Source organism: Danio rerio, chromosome 7 (assembly GCF_049306965.1).
Source record: "Danio rerio strain Tuebingen ecotype United States chromosome 7, GRCz12tu, whole genome shotgun sequence".
NCBI classification, from domain to species: domain Eukaryota; kingdom Metazoa; phylum Chordata; class Actinopteri; order Cypriniformes; family Danionidae; genus Danio; species Danio rerio.
The window spans coordinates 62,761,441-62,784,589 of record NC_133182.1 but is presented as its reverse complement, the minus strand read 5'-3'; the positions used below and the strand labels follow the sequence as shown (position 1 = coordinate 62,784,589).

Here is a 23,149-nt window from a genome sequence, read left to right as displayed (position 1 = left end):
CTATTGTGAAAATTCCCACCATCTCTTACCAGTCTTATATTTTAAAAGGTTGACATGAAAAGTTTATTTAAAACATTTGTTTACATACTTTGTTAAATAAATCTTTTTTTTTTTTTTTTTTTTGCAATTGAAATATTCAACACACATTATGAAACATAATTTCTTTTTAAAAAATGCTATCTGTTTGTGCTGCTATAAAACCTGAGTTAAAAGTTTTTGACCAGTATGTAGAATAGAGTATTATTGAATATTTTTGTCTTATACTGATAACCTGAGGAAGTTTGTAATTAACTACGTATAAAGAGCCCCTCCAGATCAGCTATATCCATTCGAAACAGCCAATGAAGTTTTGTAGGTATCGCCATTGTAGGACCTTTTTATGTTGTTTGTCTTATTTTCCTGTCTTATTTTGACTTACTGCTGAAAAAACAGTACCCCTGCTATTTGTCTTGTACTTTCTTTATATGTGATGCATAATTTCCATCCATACTTAAAGCATTGATTAACTTCTTCAATATTAATCAATTAAACCTTGGCAAATAACTGAGAAAACAAACACCACATTTTTTTACAATATTTTAAAATATCTTACAATATTTTACAATATTTAAAATAATTTAAAATATTATATTTTAGAATATTTCAAAAACACAAAAATACAAGACACTAAAGTATTTTGATACAAAATATTAATTCACTTTCATAAACCCTATCAAATACAAATTACAAAATATTATTTTGAATATAAAATACATACTGTATTTTCAGCCCTATAAGGTGCACCTGAAAGCCTTAACATTTGTCAAAGAAGGGGTGTGCGCCTGATAATCTGGTGCGCCTCATGTGAGTTCAAAATCTGTAAAAATTTTGTTATGTGACTTTGGTCAGCACTCTACTTGATTGATTGTCGGAGCATTTCCCACTGACACAGGGACGTAATGCATATACTCTGTACGCTGGCAGCAATAAATACAATCAAAACAACATTTGTTTGTCTAATGATACCTGAAAATGGTACCAGTGAAGAGACATGCTTACAAGGCAAAATTCATCTACAAGCTATCAGTTACGCAGTTGAAAAAATGGGAATAGGGCAGCTGCGAAACAATTCCACATGAATGAATCTATGGTTCGGAAGTGGAGGAAGCAAGAAAATTAACTGCGCCAAGTTAAAAGATGAAACAGAGTTTCTGTGGGAACAAGTCGAGATGGCCATAGTTAGAAGTCCAACTCGAACAAAGGATTATTGAACGAACAGTTGGGAGAAGTGTCTCTACAGTCACCATTCGACTGAAGGCAACAAAGATAACACGAGACATAGAGATCGAACACTTTTATTTGTTTTATGAAAAGGCGCCATTTCTCTTTCTACGCAGGAACTACCGAGGTGCCCGTGGATTACAAAGAAAAGCTGGCCATCTTCCGCACCTACTGCAGTACCAATATTACCAACAAAACAATCCAGTCCAAACACATCACCAACATGGTTCCTCTCACTTTTGACATTCCCTTGAACCATATTGTGGAGAAAAAGGAGGCCAGCTCAGTATCGATACGCACCACAGGGCATGAGAAGTTGGTTTTCACTGTTGTTCTTGGTTGCCATGGTAATGGACAAAAACTACCACCTATGGTCATTTTTCAGAAGAAGACGCTGCCAAAAGAAAAGTTTCCATCCCGAGTCATCGTCAAGGCCAATCAAAAGGGCTGGATGGACGAGAAAAAAATTAGTGAGTGGCTGAGAGAGGTGTATGTAATGAGACCGGATGGTTTTTCCACACATCACCATCCCTGTTGATCTGTGACTCCATGCGCGCCTATCTCACCTCAAGCAAATAAATTCGGAGCTTGCTGTCATTCCAAGAGAATTAAAAAAAGAACTCCAACCGTTGGATATTGTTGTAAACAGGGCGTTCAAAAGTGAAGTTGTGAGTGGCTTGGGAGCAATGGATGACAGACGGCGAACACACTGTTACTAAGACTGGTAGGCAACGCCGGGTGAGTTACGCCACCATATGTGAATGGATTGTGAATACCTGGGCTAAGGTATCTGTTTTAATTGTTGTCCGAGCTTTTGCGAAAGCCGGCATTATTGCCTGGCAATGAGACTGACACCAACAATGATGAGAGAGAACCCAGCATGTTTGATGGCGAAACTGCCCAGCTGTTCAATTCAGAAATAGACAATGAGGACTTTGATGGCTTTGTGGGAGAAGACTGATAATAAAAAAAAAAAAAATGTGAGTGTATTGTTAAATAGTACAATAAAGATCAACCAAACTACAGTAAAATTTTTTGCTTTCATTACTTTTTTGTAGACTGTTTTAACATCCGCCTTATAATACCGTGCACCTAGTGCATGGGTTAAGTACAGAAATAGACCCCATTATTGAGACTGCATCTTAAAATCCGGTGTGCCTTATAGTGCAGAAAATATGTTATTTGAAATGCATGTATCATAAATACTGCACATCCCTGGGCGCAGTAGGCAGTGCTGTCGCCTCACCACAAGAAAGTCACTGGTTCAAACTATGACTGGGTCAGTAGGTATATCTGTGTGGAGCTTGTATGTTCTCCCTGTGCTTCACGTGGGTTTCCTCTAGGTGCTCCAGTTTCCCCCACAGTCCAAAGACATGTGCTATAGGAGAATTGGGTAAGCTAAATTGTCCATAGTGTATGGATGTAGATGAGACAATATTGGTGTTTTTCAGTGATGGGTTGCAGCTGTAAAGGTATCCACTGTTTAAAAGATGTGCTGGATAAGTTGGCGGTTTATTCTGCTTTGGCGACGCCTGGTTATTAAAGGGACTAAGCCAAAAAGTGAATAAATGAATTAATGAATGAATGGATATAACAGATTATGCAATATATAATGATACTGATTTGGGGTTAAATTCTTTTGATCAAGAAAAGGTGTTCTACAGAGTTGTTCCTGGCTAACAGGCATGCATATTTGTTTTATTTATTGAAGGCTTCTGGTATTGGAGATGGGTGTATCTCATGGGTTAAAATATTGCACATTGAAGTTGAATGTAAGGTCATGTAACAACCTGAAATGGAATGTATAGTGAAAGCCCAATTTCTAAATGTCTCTTATCAAGGAATGAAAGTGAATTATTATTTTCATAGGACATTGCTGAAAAGCTTGGTAATAAATCACTCAACATAGCAAAGATTAGGGTCTATTTTTTATCTGTAATACCACAAATCTTTACAATGATTTTGAATGAGAAGGTAACAAAACAGCAATGTATAGCTATGATAGCAAAATTTAAGAATAAGTGTCTCTGTGGAGATAAGGGTAGAAGATAAACAATAGTTGTTAAAAACTCCAGGGATCTCATGTACAAAGACTTGCGTTTAATTAATACTAAAACATTGCATACGGACAGAACTGTAAATATACGTACGCAGTAAAAAAATCTGATGTATGAAACCCTGAGTACGCGGAATCCCACACATATTCTCTTTGTACATTCAAATTAACATGAAACTGAGCACACCTGCACGCTCACAAAACCCCTCCCTGCCTCCTCCCCGCATGAATATGATAATGACTCCACTTTGGCAAAATCAAATGAAAAAGCAATGGCAAAAGCAAGCAAGAAGAGAAACTTCACATATTGTGATGATTGTGTTTTTTTTTATTTATTTTTTTAATCAATGTTAACTGTTGATCGATCTTGGTCAGTTTGGGGGTTGTTGAGGGGGGTTAACAGACACGTCTTTAATGGATAACCACCACGGTCTCCTGATTTGTAGTTAAATGATTACGCTCAATAAAATACTCATCCCACTCATCCCGCTACCTGCCACCTTGGAACCTCCTTGCTGTCTCTTTTTCCAAATTTGGAGCCAACTCACCACAGAGCTTCAAGAGGATAGCTCTTGGAAGTCTGAAACGACTAATTAGCCAGTCATCGTCGTAGGCCATAAAATCACAGTGATCCCTAAAAATTTGTTCCCTTCGGATTCGACCATTGACAATGTCCCCTAATAAGGCCAAAACTGCCATTACCATAGACTAAGAGTTGCATACATTTGCAAATATTTTGTATGTTCTAAATCACATAATTAATACAAAGTATTGTGTCAATTAACCTATTTTATAAATTGTGAATTAATAGCAATGTTTTTCACATGTGTTGGTGCAATTCTTTGTAGTGTGCAATTTAACACAATTGTCTTTAGGAGTCGCCAATGGAAATAAAACAAACACACAAGAAATACACGTACGCCAGACATGACGTTGGTGCGAACCAATGCACATTCTCATGTTAATTTCATCGTTAGTAAATCCAAACGTGTGCAAACTGTTGATACAGGAGGCCCCAAAAAATTTTTCCTTTGCAGACATAAAAAGACAGCATTGCATTATACTACTGTACCAGTGATAGAAGTTTTTTCATAGACCATCTAAAGGCAGTTGAAGGACTTTACGTAAACTATTGATAAAAGAACTATTGATAATAGAACTGGTGAAACCTAATTGACTGTTGCTCCATATTATTGCTGTGCTCTCAAACTTCTAATGTGTTATGTTCACTTGCTTCCATTATTTTCAGTCATCTCTGTTCATCCTCATGCCTGCAAAGACTCTACAATAAGACTGAATTATTACTCACCTACATTGCTGTCCTAATTTAATTTAAGTTAGTTGCAATTATTCCTCTATCCAGTCTTATTTTGTCACAGTAGACCAGATCTCAAATATCACAGTCCATGCCTGCCTGTAGCCCCAATCCCTTCTTGGAAATGGTTACAATGCTCAAGGCTTCTATTGTTATCATTCCCTCTTCAACATATGTCTCTGTGAGTCCCATGGCTGTACCATCATCTTATAATCCTAATATTTTCCTTGGTTCTTGGTGCCCCCAGTACCACCCCGTAACCAAAAATGATAAATAAAAATTTAATAAACTAGAATCATGTAAAGGAGTGTAGCAGACTCTTACTTTAAGAAAATCTATACATAAAGATGCACCCACAGAAGTTTGCCACAGCACAATCCATGGTACAATTTCATTATTTTCTGTTAAACTTTGTTTTGGGTAAAATCAATATGGTCCACCAGCAGAACCATTTTTCAATTTTACTAACCATTTTCAAGAAGTTTTTGCATTGCTATCAAATAGATCTGCACCACAGATAAACTGCTCAGTGTGCACCAAGGCTCATCTTTCATATATTTACTACACTTAAAGATCAGAAGTCTGAGAGTGGCTAGTGATAGAATGAAAACACTAATCTCAATGCATGTCATCAGTGATAAAACGTCAGTATTCATTCAGCAATGTCCATTTATAGTCCATTTAGAACTTTATGCAGAGAGCATTTTGTAATTTTGTAATCCTGCAAGTTCGGTAACGAAGGCACAGTATGACCCATGACTTCACCAGGTACATCCAAAACTGATCAGTCTGGGCTGTCAAAAACATCTCGGCATCTGCTGGTAAATTAATCACACTACCCATCCATCAACAATGCTGGTCCCATAATAAAGTGAATTTCACCACTAATCTACTGAATACTGATAGATTTATCTGCATTTTAGTGGTGGTTGATCACTTCTCAAAATCATGCAAACTGATGCCCTCAAAGCTCTCCCAACAGCCTTAGAAATTGCCAACACCTGTTCAATTGTGTCTTATAAAACCGCAATGTAGTTCATCCCTAAGGTATGGAGAGCCATTTTCCATTAACCTGGAGTCAACTGAAAGTCAGATCCAAAAGCTTGGACAGTACTTCCAATCATACTGCCAAAAGAACCAACAAAGTTGGAATTATTTACTCCCCTGTGCCGAGTATGCTCAAAACTCACAACGTCAAGACACTGTACATGATTCATCAAATCATAAAACCTTATAAAACCCTGACTAGTGGAGGGCTGCAGTAATGGTTGGCTTTCTACAACATTATTTCAAGCAAATTCATTCTTTCGGTTTGAAATTAATTTTTGAAGCTGTGTCTCACCGATTAGGTACTTGCATGTATTCATTTGTTGTGTTACCAAAACAAGTGGGAGAAGAAGAATTGTTTGGAGACACGGGTCATCAGTGTTGCTTTAATAATTTTCTAGGGTTGGGTACCGAAACCCGGTGCCATTATAGCACCGGTACCTTGGTAACCGGTATGTACCGTTATTAAATAAGCGTATGAATTTCGGTTCCTATTTCGGTGCTACGGCAAAAACGTAAGAAGCATCAAAGGGGTGCATGAAAAACGGCACACATAGGCGTTGTGTCACACCTTCACTAAGCATTTAATTCTGAACAACTTTGAGGAATACGAAAAGGCGATATCAGGCGTTTGTATTGTCGCTAGGGAACAGACGCACCCACCGTAGTACAGCACATTTAGCCTGGTTTTCGGTGAGCGAAAGTGACACTCTTCTAATCTACATGCGTGGTCATGTTCGTCCAATTTGCTTAAACTAAGCATTCTAAAGTGTATTTTACAAACAAGGCTTTACAAGCAAGGCTTTACAAAAGTTGCGTGTAATGCCTGTTTCAGACCGCATGTGAAAGCAGTGCGTGAGCAGCGCGTATGAAGAGCAGAAGTAACACGCAGACGTTTGCCTTTCACACCAGCTGCTTCTGCAGCGCGCAGCTCTTCGGCAGGTGCTGCAGAGATCAATCTATCTCTATTTCACAGTTAAAATAATATTTATATAATATAGTTATAATGATATTTACACATGATCAAACTAGTGTTACTCTCTCCTCTTCAGTAATGTCCAGCGGCAGAGTAACAGCTTGTTACGGACAAAAGTAATTAATGCATGCCCTTCTTTTACTTATTTTCGTGTTGTCAGGTTCACGGTGCAAACAGCTCTTGGGTGAAATAACTTGAGTGAACATAAAACAAAGCCGAGTAAAACTTTTTTTCCTTTGCTTCAGCTGCACAGCACACAGCGAGTTCACATCATCCAGCATGCGTGTTGTACTACACCACCCACTTCGCTATGGACTACAACTCTCTTAAATAGCAAGTCTTAAAGCGACCACTCCCACTCCACTAGCGTGCAACTTAAGCAAAACTGATACTAAAATTAATTCACATTTGGTTTTGTAGTTCGGGCCTAAATAAATGTTTGCTGCAGTTTTTAATCGTTTATGTTCATTTGATTGACTATTTATAAATCAGTTGATAATATTAATGCATTTATTGGATAAAATTGCTACTTTTTACTGTCATTTAATGTGTTTTGGTCATTATCAATGCAATGCAATAATTTTTTTAGGAAACACTGTAAACATTTTCAGAAACATTATTTTAAATGAATGGGAGGGCAAAATAAATTGACTTGAACTGTAGGCCTGTTAAAGTTTACAGGTGCAACTATGTGCCTTGATGTACTTGAATGTTAGAAATGTGTTCTCCTACACCAGTATACCGTTACTTGTCAAATAAATAAACAAGGAAGATTGTTTTGAGTTTAAGTTATTTAATTATCTTGTTTATGAAGACTGCAGAGTGATGCACAAAAAAATGACTTCGAATAATGTTTTAAGTATTTTGTGATATATACGTTAAAATGTGCTGCTAAAAGTGCGTGGCCACTGCCCGCGCCCCACAGGTTAATAGTAAGCTAATGTAATTTCATAATGCAAATCTTACATTCATGCTATAACTAACAAATGATCAAAGGGAATGTATTAATGTAATACAAAATGAATTGATGTTTACTTTGAACTGTAATTATATTGTTCTATTAAAATTTTTTTTAAAATATTTTGTCAAATAAAATATTTTTGTAGAGTCATCCACCATCATTTTGTGGCTAAAATGTATCGATTCAGGCACCGTTTTGGCACCGGTATCGTTTTAAAAGTATTGATTTAGCTCCGGTATCCTAAACCCAAATGATACCCAACCCTAGAATTTTCTGCAAGGAAGTTTTTTGTAATCATTTTTCCTCTATGAGAGCGCAGCTGGACGTGTGGATTCAGGAGCCAGGGGCATTGCTAGGGTCGATAGGGATAAGGAGCTTAGCCCTAAACTGTCCCACCACATCCAAAAAAAGTTCTAATTCACCCTGCTAAAATACCCCATTTTCATAAGGTGATCCACTCTAATCTTAATAATAGGATTATAAATGGTTTAACAGTAAATAAAGGGTTTTCGAGTTAACAGTCTTTTAGCAATAACAGCTTTAAATTGTGAAGCTTTGTGACTTGTAACACCAAAAAGGAAAAAAACATTGATAAATTCACACACTTCTCATTTACTAGTTGGTTTTGAGCCATATCATACCTCTTGAGCCTGTTATCTCCTCCTGATTTTCAGTTTGTTTGTTTTATGAAAATGTAATTTTCTGCATGTCTTTAAATCTAAAGATATGATTTATTGTATAGTGTGAGTTGTTATTCAATGTAATACAAAGCTACAAACATGTTCATTTGGACAGAGTGATTAGCTAAAGTGTAGTTTTGTCAAGATACTGGAATTTCTAAATTTAATACCTCGCAAAATATTGATATTCAATAGGCTACTATTTTTGATATAACAACTGTATCAAAAATAGTATAAAAAATAAAAATAAAGATCTATATGCTAGAAATAGGTTTAATTCAAATGTCTTTAGAGGGAGATTTTTTTAGTTTTCCTCAAAATAGGTTGATGTGGGCATTGTAGCACATTAATGCATGTAATGCCTGTTTCATTCATACTTGAGCAGAAATTCCATATATGCCTCACAAAAGTAGTAGAACATTCCAGGAAATCCCTTATATGGATGAAAGAATGAAAATAAGATCTGAAAAACACATATAAAGTCTTTAACTGATCGTTTACAAGACTGCGACAATAAATGTTTTATACGTGTTCTTCCAGCCATCTTAGGTAATTTCATAAGAATAAAGTCGATTTATAATTCAGTGCTAACTGAAATAGCATGTTATGATAGAAGCTATAAAATAATAAGCTAGATGCATTAACTCACTGTGATTTAACTATTACAGAGCTAGATGTGCCTGGCTATATCATATCTAGATATCTATATCATATGTAGAAAGCTAGTACAATTTACGTTTTTCTGACTAATTCGCATGTATTTACATTGACATGATGCACATTTGATCGATTAGTTATTTTATTTCACCAAAACTACACACATTTTATACTGTGAAAACAAATATTAAGCTTCATCAGTAGTTTGAACTATTCAGTTTCACGAAACAGTTGTATTATTACCTTATCCGCATCAACTCCTCAAAATAATGAATGAACTATGATGACAGGATTTTTTTTAAAGGGCCATGAAACCCCTCGTTTCAGCAGGGTGTTTTCACACCTCTACTTTGGAAAAAGTCAGAAAAGTGGGCTTGTCCAGCTTTGTTTAGGGGGGAGTATCAGAGGAAGAAAAGAGGCATGGTGTGGGAGTGTCTATTTGGGCGTGTTGAGGTTCAGAGCCAAAATACACACACAGGGGACAAAGTGACTGTGTTTACATGGACATCTGTAGCCGAATTATTTGCCGAAATATTTTTCATGCAATGTTTAATACCGCATGGCGAATGAGAGAAAAAAAACCCTCTGCATTTCCCGAAAACTTAAATGCACAAGGCAGGTAGTGTCAGAAAGCCGCGTATGTTATTCCGGTCTCAAAATACGGTAAAAATCATACACGAGGTAAAATTTGGTTGTAGTGCTAACATGTTTACACTCAATTTGTTCGATACGAAAAAACTGAATAAACAAAGAACACTGGTCGCTCACTTACCAAATCTGTAGAGACAGGACAATTAACAGCAACTAGAGCCGTGTCTTTATTAAGAGTAGACTACAAGCGAATCCGGATCTCAGCGCTTACAGATGAGAACAGCTCTCAGGTAAACAATGTTCCTCCTTAGACACGTAAGTTATTGTTGTCGAGCGTCGCGTACACTGTAAATCCACACGTGACTCCAGCTGCGCTCTCACAGAGAGAAAATGAAAACAAAACTTAACTGCAGCAAACTATAAAAGCAACACTTCATGCTTGTTTTGCCAACACAATGTGGTGTCTCTGTCGTCTAAACACTGTGTGTCAGGGTTCTGCCACTTTGGTCTTGTAAATTCTTGTTTTGGTGGCAGAGCTCTGACACTACTCAGGTCTGGTCCTGTTTCTGTCTCTGTGTGCGCGCGTGCCGTCGTGGGTGTACGCAGAGTGTGCGCGCTTCTGCTTGACGCGGCCGCGCGCGCGCTCTGCGTCCCTCAGACGCGTGCGCTCTTGTACTCGTGTTTGTGTTTTCGTTTGTCAGCAGCGTGGTGTTTCATTCCCAGCGTCTCAGTCTTGTTGGTTTCGGTTTTGGTCGGCGCTGGGATGAAGCATGCACGCTGCGTGTGTGAGCGCACGGTGAGTGCTTTCATTCATCGTGTGCTCGTGTCTTGCGTCTTTTGTCAAAGCACGTGGCTCGGTGTTTACATTGTGGTCACGTGCTTTTGTCGTGTGCTTCAGTGTTGTGTTATGTGAGCGCATGGCTTGTATTGTCTCTCTGTGTCATGCGCTCTCCCGTCTATTGTCTAGTCCCACCCTCCTTGTTAACCCATCATTAGTTAATTGTGTTCACCTGGGTGTCAATTTACTTTTTGCTTTATAATCCCCCTCATGTTTTCAGTCCTTTGCCAGTTGGTCGTCGATTGTTTCCTGTCTTGTGTCCAGCCCTGTCTTGTCCTGCCAGTCCTGCCAGTCCTGCCAGTCTAGTCAAGTTTGTTTGTTCGTTTATTTGTTTTATTAGAGTTTTCCCCCTCGGGGTTGTTTGTTTTGCCTTTTTGTTTTTATTTTTTTCTTAATAAACACCCATTATTTGCTGCACCTGAGTCCTCGCTCCTTTTTCCCCTCACCGAACGTGACACTGTGACAGTAATGAATATTAATGAAGTTGCACAATAGAGACGCTGATTGGTTTGAACCAAGATTTACTCATTACATCTTACAGTGTGATGCATTAATGCATAAGACACACTCTGGTACAGACATCCAGTCTGCACGCTGGAATACATGCTATTATGTCATAGCCGTGACGCAGCTTCAAAAATTAGTTTCAAACCGGAAGTACGAATTTGCTTGAAATAACGCAAAAACAACCAATTTACACTTTTTAGTGAAATTTAGGTGTCCTGATAGTGTTTTTAGCAGTGTGGAACACATATACGACTGTCAACAGCTCAAAAAATGTGTTTTGATGTTTCGTGACCCTTTAACACTATGTAACAACAGTGCCACTCCCACCTGCTGATAGAAGCAGGTACTGCTGAATGGCTGACTATTTAATTACATTACACATACGCTGCGTTAAGTGGAGCGTGTGATGTATGTGCTAACTTTAAGGACTTCAATAACAAAATTAATGTTATACAATCTATTTTTATTTAAATGCAACATACTCCAAAAGGTTAGAGGCTTTTGACAATACATCAGGGGCTTAAGCCCCCAAAGCCCCCCCTCGCAACTCCACTGCGCGACGTTTGACAAAAATACGTTTCTAAGGAACATTTTTCACCCGAGAGCTTTTCTCATCTGGAAAGGGTGAAATCCGGAATTGCCGCTTGTTTCCTTTAAAAAAAGACGCGGCTCCAGTAGGTGTTGATTGTCCTGTCTTTACAGATTAGGTAAGTTAGCGATCAGTGGTCTTTGTTTGTTTAATCAGAGGTAAAGTTAGTTCGTATCTGTCATGACTGTGTATGTCCACTAGATACCACTGTAGTTCACCTGCAACTCCCTGCGAACTACAGTGGTGAAAGAATGTTTGAGGTTACAGAAGTAACCCTTCGTTCCCCGAGGAGGAGAACGGAAGTGCTATACAGTGGATTTGATCTTGGAAAATCTGTGTATGGGAGGATTCGGTTCAGAAGCCGCTTGTCTGAAAGAGTATTGAACGGGCCAATGAAGCAATGAATTGGCAGCGTAAGCTTGCGCAGGTGTGCCTCATTGCCAATTATCCCAGCATATAAGCACACCTGGAGTGAGCAAACGCCATCCTTTTAAGCTGAAGAGACTTTCAAACAGCTAAGGCACAGTCATTATGGCGACGGAGTATAGCACTTCTGAAACCTCAAACGTTCCCCTTCGATTGGGGAACTTCAGTGCTATACAGTGGATTTGATCTTGGAAAATCCACGTATGGTAGAACTATGGAAAATGCCATAATGACTGCACCTTACCAACGCCCCCGATGAGGGGATAGTCAAGCAAGCATGACACACCCATATCATGTCCTCCAACGTGTCCCTGGCCCTAGTTTATCCTACTTCAACAGAAGTTTTACGGATTTAGATATATTTTTTGGGAAGTCGTGAGCTTCTAGATAATTCTAGGAAATACAACGTGTGCAATCCCGATAGGGAGGACGCTGCGGAGGCCATCCACTACCCAAGGGGGAATAGATGGCAGAATTTACATATGGACTAGGCCTAAGAAGGGGGAGTACGCATAGAAAAAAGTGGTTAGCAAAGAGGGAAGACACGGGTCCACCCAGGGGGGAGGACTTGACCGATGCGGAATAAGCATATGGGATCGCCTAGTGGGGATCACGCATAGCAGGCACCTATACCCAAGACGCGGGCTGACCAGCGGGCAGACCAACAACGTAGTGGGCCAGCAAGTGACTCCTCCGCTGAGTCAGTGCTGGGGGCCACGGAGGAATCTGCAGGGCTCACCTGACGGGGAACTTTACTGACAGATAAAAAGGCGCACTTATTTCAAAAAGGCGCACTTATTTCAACACCCTACCGAATTGTTTCCTCAATCACCAAAGGGTTACCCAATACCCTTGAGAAAACCGGCTCTACTCGCAGATTGTAAAACCTTGCAAATGTGCAAATGTGCTGTCAGCCACCGCGTTATGAGAGCGGAGATGGCAGCCACGTAATCTTAAGTGTGGAGGGTGACAGCCTGCTCTCCAGCTTCTCTCAGCGTGAAGAAAGCACAACGCTGATCTGGCAAACTACAGGGGTCTTCTCTGCGAGAGACGCACCATTGAGTCAGGGAAAGGAACAACTGGCAATGAGCGATTTCGGGGGAAGCAACAGATTGATCTGGAATCGCGCCCATACCAGCTGAACAGACTCGGGGTGGAGTTTACATTCTCCAGGACGTAAGGCTGCCATGAGAGTGCATCGGCTGCACGGTTGAGCTTGCCTGAATATGAATGGCGTGCAGCGATTTCAGCCGCGGATGACTCCAGAGGAGCAGATGGCGGGCGAGCTGAGACATGCGGCGAGAGCGCATACCCCCCCTACGGTTGATATACGGCGCCGCCACCGTACTGTCCATCCTGACCAGCATGTGTTGCTGCTCCAGCACGGGAAAAAAAACGGTGGAGAGCGAGGAACACTGCCAACAGCTCCAGGCGATATGCCAATGCAACTGGGTACCTTTCCACAGGTTCGCCGCCGCATGCCTGCAACGCACAGCCCCCCAGCCCGTGTTGGAAGCGTCTGTTGAAACGACAACAAGACTGGACGCCTGTCCTAGAGGCACTCAGGCCTGTAGGAACGAGGGGTCGCTCCAAGGGTTGAGGGCGCGGCGACACAGCGCAGTAAAACTCAGTGTGCGCGCACGTGCCATGCGCATCTGACTCGATCGTGAAGCCAGTGCTGAAGTGGTCTCATGTAAAGTAATCCGTGCGGTGTGAAGCGGCTGCGGATGCCATATGCCCCAGGAGCCTCTGAAATAGTTTCAGTGGGACCACTATTTTACTGTCGAGCTCTCTCAGAGGCGCGCTGCCATGGTGACCGAGTCCAGCTCCAGCCCGAGAGAAGAGATCCTCTGCACGGGGGCGAGTTTGCTCTTTTCTCGGTTGACCTGAAAACCCCACAGGTGGAAGTGCTGGAGCACTTTGTCTCTGTGCATAATCAATTGCTCCGAGAGTAGGCAAAAATCAGCCAGTCGTCGAGATAATTGAGTATGCGGATGCCCGCGAGCCGAAGGGGCGTTAAGGCACTCTCCGCGGGCTTGGTGAGGATCCGCGGAGACAGAAGGGGAGGACTTTGTATTGCCAAGCTCGACCTTCAAACGCAAACCGCAGAACTGACGGTGGCGAGGAAGAGTGGAGACATGGAAATACGCTTCCATCAGGTCTAATGCTGCAGACCAACCCAGAGGACGAACGCACTGGAGGATGTGCTTCTGCGTGAGCATTCTGAACGGCAGCTTGTGCAGACAGAGGTTCAAAACGCGCAGATCTAGGATTGGCCGTGACCCACCGCTCTTTTGGGCATGATGAAGTGTGGGCTGTAAAACCCGCTCTTCATCTCGGCTGGAGGGAGCGGCTCGATTGCATTCTTCGCCAGGAGGACAGCAATCTCCCCTTGCAAGGGGCAGACAGGGGGCTGACCCTGGTAAATACACACCCGTGACTTGGGGGGCCCTTTCGCGAACTGAATCGCATAGCCGAGTCTGATTGTCCGTATGAGCCACCGCCAAGAGCTGGCCCGCGCTAACCAGGCAGGCAGAGCTCTCGCTAATGGACTCATCTCTACAATCGCTGACGTACAAGCAGTGGAGCAGCGCGGAGTGGGTGTCCTGATCCGGGAAGCGTGTGGGTCCCACGGAAGACCTGGAGGTGAGAGATTTGCTCTCACTCCGCACCCGAGCTCTGGAGGGGAGGCTCGAGGGGTGGGAGAAAGGAGACCGTCCTCCCAGCGCTCATGAGCCACTGGCGAAACACACTGAAACCTGCAAGCTAGAAAGCATAGCATCCCAGACTGGTAGATTTCGGGCTGTCACATCCAGGAAAGTGGAAAAGTGCACTTTGATGTTTTCATGGCAGTAAAAAGTGCCGTTGGAAATGGGGCCCCGCCCTCCAGTGGGGAAAGAGCAAGTTCCCTCTTCTCCAGATGGCCTGTGCCAGACACGCTTCGCGGTCCGTTGCCGGACTTAGCGGCGTTCTGGGCAGGGGGGCTGCCTGCTTCCGAGGTGCTCGACGCGCTCGCTTCGACAGAGGCGTGTGCGGGGGCGGTGCAGCTCTCGTAGGTGGGCGCCTTCGGCAAGGAGCAGGTATGGATGGCTCGGCGGGCGGAGCGGGCTTACGGACCCGCCGATAAGACATCACCCCTCAGACTGCTCTCTCACCGCCTCGAATTCCTGGGTGAATTTACAGATGGTGTCGCCAAACATGCCAGCCTGGGATATGGGGAAGTCAAGAAAGCGGACTTTGTCGACTTCTCGCATATCAGCCAGGAGTGTCGCTCCTGGATCACTAGTGTTGGACCCACCCTCATGCAGCTCGTTCAGCGCCTGCGCTTGGTAGTGCTGGTAGGTGGCTATCGCATGCAAGGCTTAAGCAGCCTGGCCCGCAGCCTTTTAAGCTTTTGCTCCAAAGGGAAGCAGATAACTTACAGGCTTTGGATAGGAGACGAGGCAGACCCCGCCAAGTAGAGGCGCCGCGCAGCTTGACCGCCATCGCGCACTCAACCTGAGGAATCGCCACATACCCCCTGGCCGTTCTACCGTCAAGAGTGGTGAGGGTGGAGGGACACTCAGCACGAGCAGAAAAAAGTGCCCTTCAAGACCGCGTGAGCCTACTGTGCACCTCTGGGAAGAAGGAGACGTCCCTCTAGTCGGTCTGGCTGCGGAGCTGGGGGATAAACCATCTCCAACCCACAGCCGAAACAGCCCGGGAAAGCATGGCTAACATGTCCGTTTCAGGATTGGTTTTGACAGCGCTCACCTGTCCGGAGGGGTTGAGCGGGTCTGGATCATCATTGGACAATGAAAGCCCACCCTCTGATGCCGCGGTGGACATCTGGTCTCCGGTGTCATCGAGCGTAAGGGCTGCCATCTGTTAGACGGATCGCTTCCCAGGCCCGAAGCTTGGATGAAGCACTTGGAGGAGGAAGAGGTCCGCGGGCCCGTGGGCGACGGATTATCTCTCGCTGAACCCTCAGATCTGCCCGAGTGCCCGCTGCAGAGCAGGGGACAACTGGGGTGGTTTGCCCTTTTGCAAAGGCTAGCCGCGATCTTTACTGCGCAACAGTCATGGCATCGCAATGACGACATGAACTGCCCGCGAGCAACGCAGTGCCCGTACCTATCATCCTAGGACAGGAAATCACTGCATCCAGAAACGCACAGTCGGAGTGCCGTCCTGAAAAGGACGTGGTGCACGACTGTGTTGCTCTCTTTGCGAAGTTGCAACTTTATACGCACCGCTCTGGAGGACCGGACCCAACCGAATCCTCCCATACATGAATTTTCCAAGATCAAATCACTTGAATAGCACTGAAGTTCCCCAACCGAAGGGGAACTACAAATCCATCCATACCTCGCCCACACACCGGAATTCACTTACACTGATTTGCAATCACAGCTGTCTCTGTTATACCCGTTGATTTCTTGGACTTTATATTCAGCCATTTCTTCCTTGTTTGTTCGTTCGTCGTTTATCCTTGTTGGTATGTGTTCCTGATTCCAGTTTGTATCCTGTCTTAGTTGCTAAAGTCTAGTTCTAGTTTAATCTGTTTGAGTTCCTCGTTTGTTTGTTTTGTTTGTTATTTTGTCACTTTGATTTTTGGATTTTTGTTCTCTGTCACTGCACAATACATCATTACAACTGCACTTGAATCCTACACCCGTTTTTGTTCCTGTTTTAATTCCACTAACGTGACAGAACAACAAACTCGAATATAGATCCAGCAGATGATGTTATTGTGCGCATCAAACAACGTAACTGCTCCTTTGAGCGTTACTTTAAGGAGTTTTTGGAGCTAGCCCCAAAGAGCTCTTAAAGCGACATGCTGTTAATGATATTCTTTCGGGGAGGACTTTTGGAACCAGTCTGTTCTCTAATGCCACCATATGAGGAGGATTGGAACCTTTATCGGTTCATTAAGGCGGCTCTGTTGATCTCTGGCTCTCCCCTCTCTGTTGTTTTGAAGGAGGAGAACCCTCAGGAGGGAGGCCTGAGTGATGAGCAACAGAGAGGTATATTTTCGGGGCTGGCTGATCTATCTGTGGGAAGGAGGAGAGAAGCTGGGTTGGAGCTGCGGGCTTATCCGGGTCGGGCTTTTTAAAGACCACCTTTTTCTGAGCCTCTGGAGACACTTCAAAAACTTTGTGAAACCCCAATGCCTGCTCCAGCCCCACAATGCCCGCCAGTGTCAGTTCCAGCCCCAGAGCAGGCTCCTTCTTCTGCTGACAACGCCCTTCCTCTTACTCAGACGACCAGACGGAGGAGGCGTAGGAAGAGGACTGCCAATGACCCAGAGAGTCCACCAGTGTCGGCTCCAACCCCAGGGTGCCCGCCAGTGTCGGCTCCAGCCCCAGTGTGCCCGCCAATGTCGGCTCCAGCCCCAGAGATCCCGCCAGTGTCGGCTCCAGCCCCAGAGCGCCGGCCAGTGTCGGCTCCAGCCCCAGAGTGCCCGCCAGTGTCGGCTCCAGCCCCACAGTGCAGTACAGTGGCAGTTCCAGTCCCGCTCCTGGTTTTACCGGTGTCTCCCAGACTCCTCGCCCTGCCGGCGCCACCCAGGCTCCTCGCCCTGCCAGCGCCACCCAGGCTCCTCGCCCTGCCGATGCCACCCAGGCTCCTCGCCCTGCCGGTGCCACCCTGGCTCCTCGCCCTGCTGGCGCCACCCAGGCTCCTCGCCTTGCCGGCGCCACTCAGGCTCCTGGTCTTACCAATGCCATCCAGACATCTTGCCCTGCTGGTCCCAGTCCAGCTCCATGCTCTGCCGGTCCCAACCCGGTTCCTGGCCTTACCAACGCTATCCAGACGTCTTGCACTGCCGACACCTCCCAGACGTCTTGCTCTGCCGACTCCAGCCCGGCCCCTTGCTCTGCCGACTCCAGTCCGACTCCTTGCTCTGCCGGCCCCAGCCTGGCTCCTTGCTCTGCCGATCCCAGTCCAGCTACCCCCAGTCCCGCCGGCTCTAGTCTAGCTGCCTCCAGTCCCACCGGCTCCAGTCCCGCCGGTTCCAGTCTGGCTGCCTCCAGTCCCGCCGGCTCCAGTCCAGCTGCCTCTAGTCCCGCCGACTCCTGTCCAGTTGCCTCTCCAGCCGGGTCTCCTAAAACCCCCTGCCTTGTGTCTCCTGCGGGATTGTCCATGGGCATCCCTGGTTTCCTGCCAGGGCACCTGACCCACTAAACCCACATTGGACACTCACTCTTGTTCCTCCCTGGTCTGACCCTCCCATACCTCCCCTTGCTCCTTCTCCCCCCTTCGTCTTTGACCAAGTTGTCATGACATACTATAAGGACATTGGCATATTTCAAAAAACATGGCTGTCATTACATTTACATTTACATTTAGTCATTTAGCAGACGCTTTTATCCAAAGCGACTTACAAATGAGGACAAGGAAGCAATTTACACAACTAAGAGCAACAATGAATAAGTGCTATAGGCAAGTTTCAGGTCTGTAAAGTCTAAGAAGGGAAGTATTAGTAGTATTAAAATTTTATTTTATTTTTTTTTTTTTTGGGGTACAGTTAGGCAATTGCAGATTAGGAAGTGAAGTGGAGACTAAATGGTTGAGTTTTTAGTCGTTTCTTGAAAAAAGCGAGTGACTCTGCTGTTCTGATGCAGTTAGGGAGTTAATTCCACCAACTGGGCAGATTGAGCGTGAGCGTAAGCGAAAGTGATTTCTTCCCTCTTTGGGATGGAACCACGAGGCGACGTTCATTCACAGAAAACAAGTTTCTGGAGGGCACATAGATCTGCAGAAGTGAGAGCACATAAGAAGGAGCAAGGCCAGAAGTCACTTTGTAGGCAAACATCAGAGCTTTGAATTTGATGCGAGCAGCAACTGGCAGCCAGTGCAAACGGACTAGCAGCGGAGTGACATGTGCTCGTTTAGGTTCATTGAAGACCACTCGTGCTGCTGCGTTCTGGAGCAGTTGAAGAGGCTTGATAGAGTTAGCTGGAAGCTCAGCTAGTAGAGAGTTGCAGTAATCCAGTTTGGAGAGAACAAGAGCTTGAACAAGGAGTTGAACTGCATGTTCAGATAAGAAGGGTCGGATCTTTCTGATGTTATAGAGTGCGAATCTGCATGATCGAGCAGTTCTAGAAATGTGGTCAGAGAAGTTTAGTTGGTCATCAATCGTTACTCCAAGGCTTTTCACCATTTTGGATGCAGTAATGGTTGCCCCATCCATCTGGATTGAAAAGTTATGGTGTAGAGTCGAGTTGGCAGAAACTACAAGCATTTCCGTTTTTGCGAGGTTCAGCTGAAGATGATGATCTTTCATCCAGTGTGAAATATCCAACAGGCAGGCTGAGATTCGAGCTTGAACCGAGGGATCATTAGGATGAAAAGAGAGGTATAGCTGGGTATCATCAGCATAGCAGTGGTAGGAGAATCCCTGTCTCTGGATGACTGGTACTAGAGATGATGTGTAGATGGAGAAGAGAAGTGGCCCAAGAACAGAGCCTTGAGGTACCCCAGTGTTTAGATGCTGTAGGTTGGACACCTCTCCCCTCCAAGACACCCTGAATGACCTGTCAGAGAGGTAAGATCTGTACCATTGTATAACAGTGCCCGCAACGCCCAGTGACTCGAGCGTAGGTAGCAGGATCTGCTGGTTGACAGTGTCAAAAGCAGCTGACAAGTCCAGCAAAATGAGGACTGATGATTTAGAGTCTGCTTTAGCCAGTCTTAGATCCTCCACGACCGAGAGCAGGGCAGTCTTAGTTGAGTGGCCTTTCTTAAAGCCGGATTGCTTGTTGTCCATGAGATTGTTTTGAGTAAGAAAGTCCAGGACTTGATTGAACACTACTTTCTCCAGAATCTTGGCCATGAATGGAAGCAGGGATATTGGTCTGTAGTTTTCAACTAGCGTATGGTCCAGGTTGGGTTTCTTTAGCAGTGGGGTTACCCTAGCCTGCTTAAATGAAGTGGGGAATAAACCAGAGTCAAGAGATGTGTTAGTTATGTGAGTCAGTGTTGGTATGACTGCAGGAGAGATAGCTTGCAAGAGATGAGAGGGAATGGGAACTTCTCACACATTCACACACACTCATACACTACGGACAATTTAGCCTACCTAATTCACCTGTACCGCATGTCTTTGGATTGTGGGGGAAACCGGAGCACCCAGAGGAAACCCACGCGAAGACAGGGAGAACATGCAAACTCCACACAGAAACGCCATATGAGCCGAGATTCGAACCAGCGACCCAGCGACTTTCTTGCTGTGAGGCGACAGCACTACCTACTGCGATATATACCTCTATTGCTACTACCTCTTACACATTATACCATAGGGCCGCTTATAATGAATACTTTGACATAAAATTGGTCACTCGAAATGTTCATTTAAGATTTGTCAATATGGAAAAACCGAACTTGCTTTTCTGGAGTGTTTAATCAAACATTTTTTATTTCAATCTACAAACTTTAATACTCTAATAATTTATTTAATTGTCGAATAAACTACTTACAGACGTCCTAACTGCTATATAATCTTACCCCGCTAAATTGCTTAAACCCTGTTAATTGCTGCTTGCAGCTATATTTATTATTAATATTGTTATTATTTTTTTATTATAATTTTTATTATTATTGTTATTATTATTATGGTAACTGTAGTTTTAAATTTGTCATTTAATCATTTCATTTAATATTCCATTATTGACACATGCCTTTACAATCCATCTTGTATATATGTATTCATTGTTTGTAAATTCCCCATAATCTTAAATAAATGTCTGAATGTGCCAATTGTCCTATATGCTTTACAGCTGTATAGCAATGAATAACAATTTCACAAAATCATTTTGTAACTTTAAAATTATCAACATTTGCAAAGCTATCGATCTTTAGACTGACCTTCTCTCCGGTTTCACCTTTCATGCCATCCTCTCCCATGTCTCCCTGTCAGAGAATGAAACAAACATTAAATCATTTTACAAATCTGTGCAAAATAAGTGTTTCCTCATTTAACACTGTTGTTTCAAGTTAACATATCACATTAATAATATAGCAGAATGTAGTCAACAATAGACAAATAAGTATACAATTTACAGTATACAGTTTTCTCATTGTAAGGAACAGCGGCTCAATTCAATAAGGAGATTGAAAAATGTTAGTGGTATTGAAAAAGGTTTACCAAAGAAAACCTGCTCCTAACCAGGTTAGATTCACAAAGTTACCACAGTAGTTAATTCTGGGTATAAGCTATTTCCCTTTTAGAAATGGGGCTGACTTTCCCCTGCATTCTCAAGTTTGACATAATTCCATTTTAAAACTGTGGATTCCCTCCTTTCAGGGTTAATGAAGTTTTTACTTAATCTCCTTTCTGGGCCCAGAGTGGGTCTGAGAATTAAATAACCAATAACTAATATGGAATATATTAATAGCTAAATTTTTGTTTTAATGAACCAGGTTTCAAAATAAAAATATAAGTTCAGATTCAACAATATCTACTTAACATATAACATTACGTGTAACTTCTACAACACACACACTCATCTTACCACTAGAGGGCGACAAAGAAGCAGAGCACCAACACACCTCGTTTCCTCCTGCCACTACCACATTGAATGTCACCTATTTGTCTCAAGAATGTTTTTGTAAAGTTTCAGCTCAAAATACTGTTATGTTTCATGTATGTTTTGTAGTGTTTTGTGTATGTTTTCTGTTTTGCTTTCTTGTCTCTCTTTCGTTGTGTTCTCTGCTACAAAGATTTGTCTGCTTTTGTAACTCCGGATAATTTTATGCAAGATTGCGTAATGCCTTTCAGCATGTGTAACCCGTCAGCCACTTTTCAGAGACTTGTAACGCATACTTAGATGATGTTGTGATTTATTCCCATAGCTGGGCGAATCATATTTCCAATCTTATGGACGTTTACATGCATTTTGAGAAAGCATACTTTACAATAAATCCTGCCAAATGTGATTTTGTACAAGCTACAGTCACATATTTAGATAAGGAGGTGGGTCATGGTCAAGTGGGACTTGTGAATGTGAAAGTAGATGCCATTGCAGAATTCCCAGTTCCAACTATGCGTGAAAAATTGCATCGATTTTTGGCAATTTCTGTTAGAATTTTTCAATCGTTGCAAATTAATTTATATTACTGCTAAGTCCATCCTGCAAATCTGCATAGACGGATGATTGTCAGGAGCCATTTGAGAACATAAAAGCTCTCTTATGTAGCTCACCTGTGTTTGCCGCACCAGATGTCACGAATCCTTTCACCTTGGAGATTGATGCGAGCGCTGTTGGAGCAGGTGCTCATACAAGAAGTCCCCCCCGTCCCCGTCCCCCCCAACTATATATATGAGCAATATCAAACGAGTAGCAGTGCGATATGGCTGTGTATCGGCACTGGTGGGAGGCGTGCCTTAGTGCCCCCACCAGTGCCGATATACAGCCATATCACACTGCTACGAGTGTGATATTGCGTTTATACAACAGTTTGACGGCATAATTGTGTATATTAAAACAAAATCAAACATGGAGAGTCTCAAAAACCCTTTTGTATGAGACTAACTCACAGGATCATCCAATCACAATGCTGGATTTGAAAGGTGACATCCTTCAATCCCGCCTTCCAGAGAAAGTATTAAAGACATTCTCTTAAACAAAGAAATGTCTGCTAAAGAGTCTGTTAAGAAGAGTGTGTCTGTTAAGAAGAGTGTGTGTGTCCTAAAAGGTGGTCGAAGAGTGGTCAAAGTGTGGTTCATGGTGGTTTGCAGGGTTTTGTCCTAGACATCAGAACTTTTGCTGCGTGTTCCAGCAAGGATTTGGTAATTGGATTCACAGTGCTTTTTCTAAGGCGTCTGAAACCATCGCATCAAGAAATCCAAAAATTTGCATGTCCCAGATTTTCAAGAACTCTACCTTCAAAGAAAAGGCAACGGCGTGTTCCCGACATCGAACCACCACCTCCAGAAATCTCCAATTTCTGCGTGTTCCAGAAGATACAGATTTCTACGCTCAAGGATAAAGACGTTGGCTTGTTCCCGACATCAGACCACCACCTCCAGAAATCTCCAATTTCTGCGTGTTCCAGAAGATACAGATTTCTACGCTCAAGGATAAAGACGTCGGCATGTTCCCGACATCGAACCACCACTTCTAGAAATCTCCAGTCTGCGTGTTCCAGAAACTACAGATTTTGTTCCACTCAAAGCTCAAGAGAGCCAAGTCTGCTCGTTTCATGCTTCAAGATTTGCAGGAAGATCCAACTTCTTCCATCCACTTCATCAAAGGCAGAAACGT

The 23,149-nt window shown here is 43.3% G+C and overlaps 1 protein-coding gene across 35 annotated transcripts in view; it reads right to left on the bottom strand.

Annotated features, from left to right (window-relative positions):
- col25a1 (collagen type XXV alpha 1 chain) overlaps positions 1–23,149 on the bottom strand; it is a 329,419-nt gene that overhangs the window by 70,081 nt on the left and 236,189 nt on the right. For 32 of the 35 annotated variants that reach the window (XR_012382769.1, XR_012382768.1, XM_073907401.1 and 29 more), the window contains one exon: positions 20,751–20,795. The exons of the other annotated variants lie outside the window; for them this stretch is intronic. Coding sequence is in view for 30 of the 32 variants with exons in the window: in XM_073907401.1 (XP_073763502.1) it covers positions 20,751–20,795 (45 nt within the window). In the remaining 2 variants the exon portion in view is untranslated. The remainder of the gene's footprint in view (positions 1–20,750; positions 20,796–23,149) is intronic. 35 annotated transcript variants of the gene reach the window in all.